The sequence below is a fragment of the Polyodon spathula genome, chromosome 25 (assembly GCF_017654505.1).
Source record: "Polyodon spathula isolate WHYD16114869_AA chromosome 25, ASM1765450v1, whole genome shotgun sequence".
NCBI classification, from domain to species: domain Eukaryota; kingdom Metazoa; phylum Chordata; class Actinopteri; order Acipenseriformes; family Polyodontidae; genus Polyodon; species Polyodon spathula.
In genome coordinates, this window is record NC_054558.1 from 17,480,430 (window position 1) to 17,497,360 (window position 16,931).

Consider the following 16,931-nt stretch of genomic DNA (forward strand, 5'->3'; position numbering starts at 1 on the left):
AGGGGTTGAATACTTATGCAAGCAAGATATTTCAGTTTTTTATTTTTCATAAAATTATTTCCCAACATAAAACCAATGTCACCTTACAATAATTAATTCAGAGTTTCAGTGTTTAAAAATAAAATATCAAACAAAAAGAAATTTCAATGTACCATTTGTAATTCGGTAATATGAGAGAATTGGTCATATATATATATATATATATATATATATATATATATATATATATATATATATAATATATTTCAGGTAAGAATTTTTCATTGATTAATCCATCCTGCTGTACTGGGCAGTACATTCCACTGCAGACACTGGGAGATATTAGAATGATCTAAACTATGGTATATATATGGTATAAGACCATCATTGTTTAACTCCATACTAAACCCAAATGGAATCCCCCCCCCGGGGTGATGTATCGACCCACTTATTACATTACTACATAAAATAAAATTTAAACGAGATTCACAGAAAATCAGGTTTTAAAGGGGTGGTATTAGGATCTGCCACTATTTAGATCAGTGCTTGTCTCTGTAAATACATCAGTGTTTGTCCATCTGTTTATATCGTACAGCAATGCTAGTGCAGCCAGTCCTGCCTATGCATTAAAGTGGTTTATGAAGTTCAAATTGTGGAGCGCTCCAGTTCACACATGTTTGCAACCTACTTTTCGATGGCATGTCAGCTTCAGGCTTGCATGTATTTTACATATTTAATGAGACTGGTAAATTTATACTTGACTTCGTACTAAATGAGTTTGGAACATTGCATTTGCTTTTCTTTTTTTTAAATTGAGTTGTTGCCAATGGTTTTTACCCCAGTTTTCTCCCGAATTTGGAATGCCCAATTATTATTTTTATCCCGGTTCACCGCTGCAACCCCCCCGGCTGAAACACTCGTCCTCCAAAACGTGCTCCTGTCAAGCCATCATTTTTTGCAGTACAGATCCACAGCGAAGCCAGCAGACCTATAGTGCTGGAGGACAACACAGATCTGAACGGCTCCACTGCAGAACCACAGGCGCCCTATCAGCTACAGGGTTCGCTGGTGCGGGATGAACCGTGGATTGCCCTCCCTACCCAGGCGGTGCTCGGCCAATCGTGCGCTGCCCGCTAGGAACCCCCGGTCATGGTCGGCAATGACATAGCCTGGACCTGAAACTGCGAACTCCAGGCTCTAGGGAGCTTCCTACACTCCACACAGAGCGCCTATAAGCACGTGCATTTTATAATCCACAGTTGCTTTCCCAAGCACACCAGGTATGAGTACACCAGGAATGTTCGAAGCGCAACAGCAGCTTCCTCGTTAGCAGCTTGTCGATTGGCCCGGTGAAAAAGGGTTCGGGACCCTTCCACGGTCCAGCAGTATCTGCCCACCTGTATCACACCTTTAAGATTAAACCAATTTACTGAAAAATAATCAGTTTGCAATTTCGGAAGTTGCAGAAGAAACAGCCAGTCAAACCAAAAACCCATCAGGAGTAAAGCGATGCCACAATTACAAGCAGCGAAAACCTTTAATTCAGATGTTTTCAAGTGCGTATCCAAACAAAACCAAATCTGCGGACAATCACTTTAATAAATTTGGGTAATTAATAGCAGCTTGCTGGTTTGCTGTCCAGTCAGCTCAGTTGTACTTTTACAGTTAATAATGAGGAGATCATTTCCCAGATCTGGGGGTTAATGATATGAAACCGCCAAAGCTGCTAATTACATGTTACAAACTATTTATCAGAATTGCCATCTGTGCTGCTTGATGACTTTCATTGTGCATGCTAAATTACTTTCTGGATTATCTTTGTAAAGCAAGTTTCGATAATTAGAAGGATGATCCCGTGTTTTCTTTTTTTGGCAACGCCAAGCAAAACCCCAAAAACTGGATGTCTGCTTAGCGGAATCTACTTTTTCAGGGGGAGGAAAAACATCTGAATAATTCAGATTATTGTAAGAAATTCTCTCAGCGCTGATCGCTAAACCCAATCTACATGTGTTACAGAAACCCCTGCAGTGCTTAAAAAAAACACCTACTTTTTACAGCAGGCCATAAATCACCTGGGGAACACATCTCTCAACTTTTACTCAGGATCGTTTGCCAGGAGAAAAGGTATTTCTCTGATAAGCAACGTAGCGTATCCAGATCATGCTCCCTCCTGCAACAAGCAAGTGAAAGTGATTGCAGAGATATTGTTACGGCCTGCCTACTTGTGTTGTTTACTTAAAAGTACTTAAAAAAAAAAACAATAGGGAAATCATTGGCAAAAACTTCTCATTTAGGAGGACACATTATGTGATTATGTGCACTGTTGAACGCTCTTAGCGTTGTGTTTCGGTGACACGTATGAGAATGTACAGGGTGTCAGGGGAGGTTTATTGAAAGAATGTTCATTTGTCTTCAAATCTCATGACTGTTAAGGCGATCTAGAAATTGCGAATTTCAAATAGGGTCGACAAGAGAGTCAAATCAAAAAATGATAACAGATTGTTTTGATCATGGGAGGACAGGGAAGGGGGCTAACATCATTTTAGTCAAGGAGGAAAGTCTTTGTTGTCTGTGAAACTATGGATAGTTAATGACGAGGCTTTCCGTTGTCTTTTGAAAGGCCTCTCTCTCTCTCTCTGCAGCAAAGCTACCTTTGAGATGAGGCAGGCAGCGCATCGCCCCTCTCCACAGGAAATCCTATTAAAATTATCTTCATTATAGCACTCACTTCATTATGAAACCCAAAATGTTTGGCTCCCAGGGACAGTGGATTAATAAGGATGGGATGTATTTTAAGCCATAAACTCTGCTTTCTGTCCTTAATCTCCTCCGCACTTCTGAAGCTAAATTAGCACCTCTCGTCAGGTCTGACGGGACCTCATTAACAAAGTTACAGAAAAGAAACCGTCCACCGACAGCCGTCGACTTCATTAACCCTTCAGCGTCTTGCACAATGCACCGCACATGTTTCTGGAAGTAGGTCACTGAAGGCTTTTAATCACGCTCTTGGTTAGTTGTAATTAGTGAGCAACTATGGAAAAGAAGCTTGTTTTTTTCAGAAAGTTCAAAGAACAAAAGAAATTAAAGAAAAGGAACGATTCAGTCTAAGGTGACACAGGCTGCTCTATGCTTGCCTATTCCGCAGTGTGTGCGTGTGTGCCAGCTAAAGCCATCGTCAGCGTGGCAGTAACATGCTTCTCACTCCTGTTACCTTATTCACCTATTTCACCACTGGAGACCTACATGTGGGTTTGGGAACACACGCTTGTCAGTTTACCATGTAATGAAATCCTTTAAGATTCCTATAGTATACCTATACTATATTAATAACCATGCTTGCACCTCCTAGATCATTCCCCCTCAGCAATGAGAAAATATCTTCAATCCTTCATTGTCTTTTTTTGTCATAACCAATTAGCTGCTTCCCTTGATGACTGACACATTGACTGACACATACCTTTTTTTATTTTTTTTTTTATTTAGTCGTTGCCAATAATTTTTGTTATTTTTCTCCCAGTTTGAAATGCCCAATTATTATTTAGGCTCGGCTCACCGCTACCACCTTTGCGCTGACTCGGGAGCGGCGAAGATGAACACACGCTGTCCTGCAAAGCGTGTGCCGTCAGCCGCTTGCTTCAAATTCACCATGCAGCCACCCAGGAGCTACAGCGTTGGAGGACAATGCAGCTCCCAGGCAGCTGACACGCAAGCCCGCAGGCGCCCGGCCAGACTACAGGAGTCGCTGGTGCGTGGTGAGCTGAGGATACCCTGGCCGACCTAAGCCTTCCTTCCCTGCTGAACTCCCGTCCACGGTCAGCTGTGGAATAGCCCAGACTCGAACCAGCGACGTCCAGGCTATAGGACCCATCCTACAGTCACACAGAATGACTTTACTGGATGCGCCACTCGGGTGCCCCTCTGAGAGCGTACTTTTTCTTTACGCTTTCTTTTTAAATGAAAATACATCTTTCCTATAACATTACAAATGGACCCACATAACCACGATTTATGGAATTATTTCATTAGCCAGAACCCCTTTATTCCAATGTGGATGTGGTCCAATATGAGGTCACGGCACTGTGCCATTACACTTTGCAAAGCAGGTTTGTCAAACTCACACAAGCACACATTTTTGCAGGAGGGGAATGTGTGCAGTAGATGGAGACACAGCTCCAGTGAATCTGTGCCCCCTCCCTTACCCATTGAGGACACTCACCTGGGACTGGAGGCTCTTAAGGATGGGTGCCACCATCTCCCGAATTTCCTAAAATAAATTCAAAGACACGCACATTAAAACATTACAGGTATCGCTACACTGCTTCCTGTTATCTTTTATCTTTATATATATATATGAACGTCTAGTTGATTTTAGCATTGTCCAAAAATTAACGTTCAGGAAACTAAAGATCAAACCATTCTTTCCGGAGAACTATAATGTAATCCAGTATCTGAAGCAGGACTTCTTGTAATATGCCCAGAGTTTCTGCTACTCATGGTTGTGTTATCTTGAAGGATGTGGATCACAGGTGTGTGCCTGTGAGGCACAGCTAATTCTGACATGTCTACCTGTATTAAACTGACAAGATTATAAAGAATACACTGAAGAGCTCTCATCCGGTCCCCAGTAAGAAGCGGTGGCTTAAACAATCGAGGTTTGAATTCCTTGTGCATCAATGGAAAGGAAGGCAGAGCTCAATGGTTGGAGAGACCACTGCAGTTTTTTCTAGGTATTAATCCTAGTACCCCAAAGTGCTTTACCATGCATGTTTCTTTGTAAAATTACTGCCTATGCTTTACACAGTGCTGTCACTATACATCACCATGCTTTGCTATGCAGGTGTACAGGACAATGCTATAACAATTTACCTAGCCAGATTCACATTTTACTCTTAACTATGCACCTTACTGCAGCTGAGCATAACACAGCAAAAACGTAAGTTGGAAACAAACCCTAATAATTTGCTTAGAAAATGATATTAGTGAATAGATATGCTAAAGGTTACCCTTGCTAAAAATGCAACTTTTAGAAATCAGCGATTTTACAAGGACACATTCAACACTGTGGACCCCACCTTCCTCGTGGTACAGTGTAGTACAGAAGCCAGTTCAAAGGTCACAATAGCACATGATTCCTCAAGAACCAGAAACATGGTCAAGCAACACAAGAAAGATGAGCGCTAGATAGATATAGAAAACAATGCTACAGATACAAATACCGAGGTACAGTACTAAGAAACAATCAGAAAGACTGACTATTTGTTGCATTATGTCCTTTAAAATAAAACTGCAGCTTAACATCAGTTGGCTGTAGTAATACAGTGTAGCATACTCTGATTGCAGACTCATCACTGCAGTTCATTTTCCTATGGGTTGCAGTAACAGCAGGTTAGGTGGTGTGCTCTGCAGCTGTCCAGCAGGGGTGGCTGTGGGGTTAGGTCATGAAACAGAGAATGAAGCCTCAATAACAGGAACTAGATCCATGAAAAGACCATCCTGCTTTTGCATACGTAGACAAGAAAAAGAGTCAGCAGTTCAGGTCGCTTTCTAGGTTGCTGCAGAAAACTCAGGGGTTTTACGCCTTGATCTGTGGAAATGCCTTTTTCCAATACCTCCATACTGTATACCATATACAGTGCAGCAGGGTACGGTATTTTCACCTGCCAAAAAAAATAAAATCAACCGATGGCCACCTTTGATCATCTCCAAAATTTGAAAGAAATGAATTCTGCCATTTTGGAGCAATTGTAGAAAAAAAAAAGATGGTTTCCAGACAGACATTTGGGAGAGGAGATCACAGTCAATGCAACAAATAGTCCCAGAGACACTCAATACTCTACACCAGGGCTTCTCAAACTCGGTTCTGGGGACCCCACTGTGTCTGCTGGTTTTCATTCCAACCGAGCTCTCAATTACTTAACTGTACCCTTCACTGAACTGATAATTTGCTTAATTGGACATTTTTACTTGTTTTCCGCTCTTAAACAGTTGCAGTTCAAGTTACTTATAACATGTTACAGCTAACTTGAAATATGCAACTGTTCAAGAGCTGAAAACAAGTAAAAAGGTCTAATGAAGTACATTATTAGTTCAATTAAGGGTCTAGTTAATTAATTGAGAGTTCAGTTGGAATGAAAACCAGCAAACACAGGGGGTCCCCAGGACTGAGTTTGAGAAGCCCTACTGTACACCAAGCATCGGTCACATAGACTGCTCTTCAGATTGCTCCCCTGGAACCTTATTTCTGCCTCATTGCTACTTTTGCTCCTATGTGTCCATTTGGCAACCGATTACCCTTTGAAAGGCTGCAAGTGGGTTCATCATTTTTGACAAATTGGTCTGTTTCACTGTTACTCTGTCCTAGGAATTCAATGATGTCAGAAACAGTTAGCACTGTGAAAGGGGGTATCTGAGGGCTGCAGTTGCCTTACGCACATCAGCCAAGGCCATGCACATTAGGTTAATCACATAAAAGAATATACTTACCTCTGGTACATTTCTCTTGAATTCCCGGCTGAGTTCAATCAGATGCTTGTGAGAGTGCTCGCTTTCTTCTTGCCTTGCTGCCAGCTCCGAGCCCACCGAGTTGAGCTCTTTCTGCAGAAAGCAAAGAGAAACAGGTTAGAGCAGAGGGATTGCCATATGAACTGTATTCAGAAAACCAGATCTAATATATGAAGCCTTGAAAGAGAGAAGCGATACACTGAAAGCAGCAGCTATAAATAATTAAATGACAATAAATCCAATGCCTAAAGAAGCAAGCGGCCTTTTAGATAATCAGTGTTTAAAATAATCAATAAACCTGCTTCAGCAAAGGGGTTTCTGCACAGGGTGAAAAAAAAAACAACGTCAGGATCATAAATCAACATCTTGCATGCTCAACATTGTAAAAAATAGAAATAAATAAAAGTGGGTGAAAATATTAAATTAGCATGGCCTAGGTGCTTTTCTGAAGTACGTCACGGCAGGTTGACATCTATCAAACAGTGCCGAGGGGGGTCTTCTAAGCATGATTTACAAAATGCACTTAGCGCTCATAAATCAGCCTTTTTCAGAGGAAAACGGTTCTTTAATTTCAAGTTAACAGAGTTTAGAAGCAGGAAGATGCCAATAATATATACCTTAAACTGTCCGTTTGAGTACAAGGCTGTAAATCTCTTTAAGGGAGTAGGACGGTCGCATTAACAAAGTAATTATGAGTGACCACATAAACCTGGCTTTTAAAAATAAAACAAACTGCAGTAATTGCTCCAGTTTCTAAGTGATGAGTAGGCATCTTTTAGATCCAGCCGTTTTGTTTTTTTTACATACATATTTTGTAATACTTTTTGATCTAGGGCTGAAGCTCTGCCGAGATGAAGAAGAGTTGGGCACGCACAAACACACACACTCACACACAAACACACGCTGCTCCCCCTGTAGTCAAGGCCATCTGACGTCTAGAAAGCCGATGCAATCGATCCACATTCCAATATCTCTCAGACAAACATGTTTTACTGTGCTTGGAAACTAGAAACAAACATCTACACCTCACTTCAGCTGCCAAATAATCCTTTTAAAAACTTTTGGAAAATAAAAGTGAAGGTAGTCCTGTCGATCAGGACATACCTACTACGAAAGTAGATGCTACCCACAACAGAAGTACATCAGTCTCATGAAAAACAACACCTGCATAGGGAAGGAGGGCCAGACCTCCAGATAGCACCAGATTCTGAGCCTCTCCCTAACATGTGCTAAAGAACACCATAACCAAGTTTCATTACCACTGGTTATGCAAAGATAGACAGACAGGAAGAGTGACATACAGTACATTCATAGTCCGTCCCAACAATGGAATGACACCCAAATTCTAAAACACTTATTGCCAAAGCAGAATGACAGGGTGGGGTCGTTGTCATTCACTCCACCCCCTGAACATGCTCCAAGGCTGGTAGCACGTTGCTCTATAGTTTAGTGTATCTGGTACCGACAGCAGAGCAGTCCTGTAGGTTACAGGTAAAGGGGTGAATTATTTCTTTTTAGGAGATTCGAATTCTGATTCAAATTAGTTTAAAATAGACAGCACAAGCATTTCACTACATGTCTAGACACAGAGCAGTTTGAAATCTGCATTTTTTGAGAATTTGTTTTCAGCAAGATGTTTAAAAAATCTAACGAATGTGCGTTGTGTGAGTTTGTGTGTGCAGGTGTGTGTGTGCGCGAGTGTGTGTGCGTGCCAGTGTGTGCACGAGTATGTGTGTGTGTGTCAGTGTGTGTGTGTGTGTGTTTGTGCGTGTGTGTGCGCATGTGTGTGTGCATGTTCCTATCGACAGCTAACTCCTGTGATTAAAAGCTGCCACTCAGCCATCAGCCTGTAATTGAAGACTTTCCCCTCAAGAGGCTCCACAGACATGAGGCCAAGTTGAGGTCCACACCCAGCGCACGCAGACCACACTGGGGGGAGAAGGAGCTGTGCTGAGGGCAGCAGTGGCAGTGGATTGATAGGCAGCTCCACACAGAAACTCATTAAGACAGGTAGTGTTTTCAAACCTTCCTGAGTTGGCCCATGACACTCACCTACCCCAGACAAGAAAAACAAATACAGTGGACCCTACTCAAAGCTTCATCTCGTGAGAATGATTTATTTCATGAATTGTTTTTTATGAATAAAATACAGCTTATATTCATGTAACGGAGTGCTGGCTTCTTAACGAGAGTCTAGAATAATTCACTTAGCTAAAATGATAATTGAATACGAAATAACAGGGATATAAAATTGTGACATAAAGGATGCTTCACTGTGGCTGTATAGCATCCATGTGCACGCATCCAGTACAAGGGAATGTGTTGCTATGTACAGGACAGTATATGAAGACATGTATGTAAAGATACACTGAGAGGATTAGATAAAAGGAAAACATAAACTTAGCTGCCAGGAATGAGAAAACACTATACAGTATAATGTGTACAATTGATCCTGCAGGTTTAGCTCTGTATGAACACAGGGTAATAAAAACAAAGAAAATAAAACGAAAGGATTATTATTTTGTTTTGTATTGCCTCTAATTGCAATCAACTGCAGACGTCTGACACTGTGACAGCATCAGCAGAATTGCTGCTGAGAGCATTGAATCTTTGTCTAAAAATAATCAGACATTCTGTGCACTGCTGTTTGTTATAATGGTAATCGATACTGGAGGCTTTGAATTCCATCAATTTATAGATCCACTCTATTCTGCCTGGTGACTGTGGACTGCACTGCACCCCCAGCCCCCTCCTCCCTCCTCCTTCTCCCTATACCCTCTAACCACCTCCCTCATACCAACAACGCAATACTGGGACACTGTGTGATTAAGATAAGCTCAGATTCCTTTCATACATTCCTTATCAGGTTTAATTCTCTGCTTGGCAAGAGATTGTTCATAGCAGTTCAAGATTAGCCCCGGCTTCTGCGACGCCAAATTTGAGAGGGGATCAATCAATAAATCAAATCACCAGAATCAATCGGGCCAATCAAGGGGAGTCTAGTCTAGCCGGTGCATTATTACTGGCACCCGGGTCGAAAACCCAGCAGCTTTCAGGCTTTCTGGCAGTGTGACCTCTGGGTTTAACAGATCCAAACAGTGTCTGGCATGTGGCCAGGTAATGCTGCTACTCACTACTGCTGCTGCTGCCGGTCAGGTTACTAGACTTCCACTGCAACCATGCAGAAGAGCAATACCTTTCAGTGCCAATGTTGCCCCGCCCCTGTGTATATTTCGGTGTTGTATGTTACGTGTATTGTGTTAATGTTTCCCATCAAACTGCTGAGAAACAAACGAGAGGAACATCTGCTTTGCTGCGGTGAAGCTCTCCCTTTCCCCCGTGCTCTGCCCAAATAAACCCAGGCACAGCAAACCAGCACTGACAAGGCAGGGCCCTGAGGCAGCTCTCACCTCACCACGGCAACAGGGAGCGCGCAATGCTTCGGCGGTTATTTCTGTCAGCTAATCCAAGACGACTTAGCAGCACTCCTCGTTCCTTCTACTTCTGTCTTTATCCGAACCCACCCCCTTTACTCAAGCAGTCTCACTGTTTCCTGAACTTTCTTTCTCTTTGAGTCAATAACAAAAGATGCTCTGGGGCCCTCCTACACAGTGTTTTGTGATGCGCTTACTACACACACTCATCAAACTGCATCAGATGTAGTTCTTTCCCTTGTCAGTGTGCAGGATGGCTTTTCGTTCATCAAAAGTTTACCATAGTAAGAATAAAGCATAGTGTAGACATTGTAAAGCACAGGTAAGCAATGTAAAGCCAAGAGGCATGGTGAAGCATATTTAAAACACGGTAAACCCTGGTAAATTAATGCATAACCACGGGAAAGGCATGAGAAAACTGCAAAACTACCATGCCAGATTCAACCAGAACCTTTTAACTGCACTGCCATTATATGGCACAAATGACTCCTCAAAAGACTTAAGAAATACAGCACAGTAAAGCCAGCTTTAATTAAAATTTTTAAAAAAAAACATAGTTTAGCACCTTGTGAAAAAAAAGGCTTCAATAAAACATAGATCAACGCTGCTTTGTGGTAATTACCCATGGTTTCATTTTATTTTACCCTCAGCGTAAAAATGTAATAACAAAACTAAACCCTGGGTTCAACCTGCCTTTGCACAGATGTGGTAAGGGGCTGGGGGGAGCGTAGCACGCCACTGTCTGTGCAATCAATGACAAGCGAGCACCACTGCTTCTGACCCCTGACCCCTGACCCAATGAAGTCTAGAAGAGCGAGCCAGCAGGAAAGCCTCAGGCAGCAGCTTTGGTTTGATCAGCGATTTCATGAGGCAGGATCCCACTATGTATTCCCAGCAAGGGCAACATAACAGATTGCAAACAGCAGTACAGGAGTGAAGACTCTTCCGATCTTTATCACTGGGGAAACAGTGTGCGGGGGTTCAAAATAATGTCAGATTTTTTGAGGGAAAGCAGCAGTGTCTTATATTCAGTATTGTTCTGTGTTGTCTGCTGATTACATTCCTCTATCGTTTGGCCTCCCGTGAACTCAGAAAGAAGTCAGGTATACAGGCATAGCACTTTCACCAGTTCTATGTTTTATTGTGAGCTTGATTAGCCACAGTCCTTAGGGTAACAAGCTCAGGTGTGTCTTATTGAAACTAGCAATGGCTCAAACTGCTATGCAATGGGAGTCTTATTTCCATCCCTGAGGTATTTCATTCCATTGCCATTGCATGTCTTTGTGTTAGAATTGCTCTAAATGTTTTGTGCGATGCACGTGTCCGTTGTCAATTCTAACCACAGCAGGTGAGATGGGGTTATAAGCTCTATAGTCGCTCGTGTAAATCAGCTGGGATCTTATGTAAAGTGTTTAAAGAGCAACTTGCTATGTGTAGGAAATATTAGTTATCTTTCTTCTTATTTCCATTCACTGTTCTGTTTCAGTCGCCACATCCTGGTGACTTTTTAAAACTCAGCAGCCCTGTGGCCAAAGAAGAATTTCTTAGACCCACTAGGGACACAGTGTTTCAGGTCACTGGTCACACTGGTGTACCAGCTGTTCTCAGAGGGTAGACATGTAGGAGAGCTCTATAGAGATCACTGGGCCTCTGGGCTTTAAAAAGACACCAGGGTGTGATGACAGAAACAGGACACGATATGCAAAGGGATTCTAAAAAATAACTGTAACAGATAACTGTAATAATTCAGACTGTGCCAAGCTGCCCTTGGCCTTGATCACTGTCTGTCTGTCTGACTGTCTGTCTACAGTCTTGGCATGGAGGCCATAATGTTATGGAAATATCTAAATAAATAACCTAGATTGAATCTTTTAAAATCACATTTAGATGAATAAAGTGAAGTGCAATTCACCACAACTGTACAAACAGTGCATCATTTTGCACTGTTACAGACTGTATTGCTAAATGCTATGTGACAAAGCATTAATCACCCCAATTAAAAATAATACAAGTTTATTACTTTCCAATTTTAATTTTGTCTAATTGATTGTTTGAATCAATAAATCGAGCTCTTGACAGCTTTCATTAATGCTGGAGGGTCGTATTTGTTACTTGCACTGTGACTGAATGCGTCTTGTTCTAATCACAGCACAGAATTGGTTCCAGACTGTTGTTATTGTCTTGCCATTGCTGGTAGTCCATGCAGAACCTGAAACACTCAATTATCAAGATCTATAGCAGTACTAAAGAGAGACGTAACAGTACAATTTGAGAAATAATTCAATGAGAAGTCTGTCAGTGCCTGTTAGTTTTTTAACGTTACTGGTAATGCCATGGTCTGCTAATGGTTCTTGTTAAGGGATTTGCAGTTTTAATACAGGGTTATTGGAAAGACATCCTAATGGAAGGTTGTAAACTTTCTACAAAGGTACTTAATGTATCCATTAATTCTGAAACACAACTTGCAGAGACTTGCACGAGTCGGAAACCAATTCAAAGAGCTTACTCTTTATTATAAACCTCGCCATCCACACCTGCCAGGCCCAAACCCTCACCTTCGGTATCGAGCACCTAACTGTCATGGACGGTTCTCGAACATGAATGCTAAATTAACTTCGTTCCTTCAGGAAAAAAAAGAGCATAGAAACAAACAACTTGAGAGTGTTTTGGGAGACCTTGGGCCAAATCATCAAAGCTTTTCTCACCCCTGTTCTATAAAAGAAAACAGTTAATGTAACAGAAATAGCAAGCTGAGTGCAGGAGCTCTTCAGTCAATCTCTTACTGTACAGTAGACTCTTTATTTGAAGCTTTTTAACATCCAAGTGTTATCTTAGCACAAATGATTTGTGAATATTGCCCCATGATTTATTGAAAACAGGAGGAAAGATATTCTCAAGTAGATAAACAAAGTTTGACCTTAACTACATATTTTTGACGTATGTTAAACAATATAGCCCAGTGCTTTCTTTCTGAAATCTTTACACTGGCATTGGATTATCACAATACTATTATTTCATGCACTTCCCTGCTGGTTTGGCTGCCTGCAAATGGAGCTTCTTATAACGACACGAAGGCGTGCAAAACGGTGTCGTCCTCAAAACTTAAAATAAAAACAGCTTTTTCTGAAGCACTGTGAGTGAACAGCACCACAAAGTTAATTACCTCTGCAGAAGTCTAATGCATAGTGAAATACATAACAGCAATGCATTCCCTTGCCTGTCAGATCTCCTTAGCATTACATGGTAACACGTATTAACTAGAATAAAGCTTGGAAATGTACTGTACTCATTAGAATTAGCTTGGGAGGTGAGACTCAGCATGTCAGAAGGGGGTAGTCATGGCTGGCTTCGCTTATTGATCACCCATCACAATTTATATAAATACAAGAATCTTACTGAAGAATTTTCTACAGTGCGCAATAAGTGAGCGTATTTTTAGCTGTGCCAAGGTCCTGGGTGAATAGAATCAGCAATGTGATTGTGATAACACACGGTTGCCCCATGTAAGACCTTAAACCAATGCTGCTGTTCCACAAGGAAGAAGTGCATTGATTATGTTATAGAAAGACCCTTAAGATGCAAAACCTTCCTCACCTCTAAAAACAAGTCTTCAAAGACAGACTGGGAAGGCTGGGGAAATCAAGCACTGAACGACTGATAGCATCCATTAGCTGTGCTCCAGTGAAAAGTGTGCTAGCCAAGATTCCACTGCCTTACATAACCATCAGTGGAGTTCCCTTAACAGATTCAATTCCTGTGCAGCAGTTACTAGGACCGCCACCCTCAATAAAGGGTTATGAAACACAGTTGCTATTCTAAACCCTGCCAGTCCGAAATAATCCAAAACCATGGGATCATAATGAAATGCAGGCTGACAGCAGCTGCAGAAACACGCTTTCTAATAAATAACTACACAGGAAGTACATTTACACTACAGTATAGTGTGGTGGCAGGATGAACAAATTGACAACAAAGCTTTCAGCTGCAAGCAGTAACCATATAATGCATAGCGTCAAGCAGGCTTCAAGGGAAGGGAGCTTGTGTCCTGAATAGCAACCTGGCATGTAGTCAGTCTGCCTTGTGAATCTTGAATGAGTACATGTTCCATATCTCCAGTGTTATTGTCAGCATATTATTTAGCTTTGCTTACCCAGCTGAGACAACTGAAATGTTACTGTTCTTCAATGTCAAATGACAAGATACAGACAAAACCAATAGCATCCACACCAGGCTATTTTGTTAAAAGGCAGAAAATTTAAACAAACCGGATTCAAATATTGACAAAGTATTGGCCTCCTGATTACAAGAAGTAATTAAATTCATAATTAAGCACATTTTCAATTTAGTAGGAAATGTATGTCAACTGATAATTCAAAAGCCAATTAAATGAATCATGTAAATAATGTTTTTAATTAAATAGTTTACTTATCCAGATACCGTTCTGATCAAACTGTATTTAAACAGAAGATACAATTTTTTTGCGTGGTTGTTTTTTCACAGGTCCTTGAGACATACTGCAGATAAGTAGGGCTACAATTATCACGATGTTATAATGAATAATGATGATCTCATTATCAGCGTTAATCGTGTTTCTGACAGCCATCTAAAGAGAGAAACGTTTAAATGTTTCTCTCTTCCTGGAGACAACCAATGTGTCTTTTAAGAGATTCTGAAGGAGGGTAGGCAACTGAAAAATAACTTTCATTCAGTCCCCTTACTCTACTGTGTAGAGAAAACGGTGGTGTGGTTTCATTTTAGTGACATGGCAAGGTGCGGCCTTCACACCACTTCCAATGTCAGGCCGCTTTTGTGCTGTGTCATCCAGCCTGTAAGAAACATCGAACTTAGACCTGAGAACAGCACATTTCTGAGGAGCTTTAATACTTAATATACAAAAACACATTGTGTACTACAATAAAGCGGGCCTTAAAAATATCTTTGTTTTATTAGATCGCCTCATGAACTGGTTTACACACCCCACACGCAAGTGTTTTATTACATTTTTGCTCATTGAATAATAAGGTTGCATTTCATGTCACTCCAGTGAAATGATTGCACAGTAATCATGTGCACAAAGCTGAGGAATGTTCTGTTGCATCTGCATGCGATGGTAATGTCATTAATCACACCCTGCCGTCTGCACTGTCCAAAATGAAGAAAAAGCAACAAAATAAATCAATAAAACCACATTTCAGACACTACCTGGTCAAGCTGAAGAGTGTCTGACACACTGCGGGCACTTCCTACAGAACAGCAGGTCATCGTGTCGATTCACCTTTTTATTTGCTTACTTAGTTTCTCGGTTTCGTACTTTGAAGTAATTTTCGTCTCGGGGGATTATTTTGTATTTGTCCCACGAATGCTCTGCAGTCGCTCCTGGCAAACATGAGGGATTTCTCCCCTCTCTCTCACTGTCACCTGCTGAAACACCATACGGCAGTTTATTTCTGTAGTTTTAAGATAAACCCTCAAGCAGCTTCAGAAAATGAACAGAAATGCCCCTTTTGACTGCAATTCGCTTTCTTGATTATGTATACGGCATGACATCCTTGTAAAAGCAATGGCTAATCTCCAGGTACCTTTTTTTGACAGTAACATACAGAAATATCACAGTAATGTATTAAAAGGGTGTTAGTTGAACGCTAGTTTGAGATATACTAAGAGAAACTAAAATGCAATGTTAAAAGTTTACACTAGAAGTCTTTTTCAATGTCTTCAAACTGGGTAGAAGCAAAGGATAATACCAAGATGAAACTCAGAAACTAAGACATTGATTTGATCAACTTGCGTTTTTTAGATATTTTGCAGAAGCAGGGAGTCCACCTGAATAGCATCAACCACTTATTTGTATGGGCACTGCCAGGATAACCACAGATAGTGGGTTGATGCAATGCAGGGTGATTCCCCAGTGATTTAAATTATATGATATAGGCTGGTCTAATGAGCCCCTAGTCAAGCGTACAATCCTATTGGCTTGTGCACTGATGAAGCCACAGCCATCATGAAGCAAACATTTCGGCTCATCTGTGGCTGAAGAAACCTAGTGGTTGTAGACGGTACTGCTATCCAAACAGGCACCCCTGCTTTTGGACAAGAGATCAGAGCCGATTTGATCACCGATTTTAAACACTTGAGAGAAAATGTTCTTAATAGGCTGCGCTTCTTTTAATCAGTATATAACCTGGTTTGAACATTTTTTTGGTAGTTTCTTATAGTTGCTTAAATCACAATAAAAACAATGCAATGTCATTATATGTGATTTTAAAAGACAAACTTTTCAAGACAAATAAACCCAAGAAATGTTTGTACGTTCACATGACAATTCGACATGCCGTTTATTGTTTTATGATGATTAACTCTGGGGCAAGATGCCTAGCGTACAATTTAAATAAAAATAAATAATCACAAATTAATATCTGCCAGGAAGACAACTTGCCTCTATAATGCTAGTCTCCAAAATAAGTAATACAAATAAGAACCATGTCGTTTTGCATATAAAAATGTGAGAAGCATTTTTGTGTCGTTCTTTACAGAGAGTAGCCTTAATAACGAATTAATTTTTTGTTAACAAACAGACTTGTTTTGATCATATTGGCCCAGTAAGTAATCAATCAATTAGCTGAGCTTTCTCAGAATGCTTGTCCTAAAAAGATGAATGTTGAGTCTATCTATCTATCTATCTATCTATCTATCTATCTATCTATCTATCTATCTATCTATATATCTATTGTGTTGACTTACACTGTTTCAGCATTCACCCAGTGTTCAATTACAAGGGCTGGACAAAATAAAAAGGAATACTTGCTTTATGTAGCACATCCCAGCACTGAGGAAGACACAAACCAAAACAAATGTTTGCCAACTTTATTTGCACCTTATGCAGCACACCCTTTCTGTCCCTCACATGACTCATTTGTTCTGCAATCTAACCTATTCTTGTAATATATAAAAGCTACACCTCCCTCTCACATGTGCGTTTCCATCACAAGGGATAGGACAGCATATCTGATCCTTGAT

General features: G+C 40.9%; 1 protein-coding gene across 4 annotated transcripts in view; it reads right to left on the reverse strand.

Moving 5' to 3' along the window:
- Positions 1–16,931, reverse strand: part of LOC121300126 (homeobox protein cut-like 2) — a 96,842-nt gene that overhangs the window by 38,507 nt on the left and 41,404 nt on the right. For all 4 annotated transcript variants that reach the window (XM_041228545.1, XM_041228543.1, XM_041228547.1 and 1 more), the window contains exons 2-3: positions 6,463–6,573; positions 4,196–4,243 (exon numbers count right to left, since the gene is read on the reverse strand). In XM_041228545.1, coding sequence (XP_041084479.1) covers positions 4,196–4,243; positions 6,463–6,573 — 159 coding nt within the window. The remainder of the gene's footprint in view (positions 1–4,195; positions 4,244–6,462; positions 6,574–16,931) is intronic.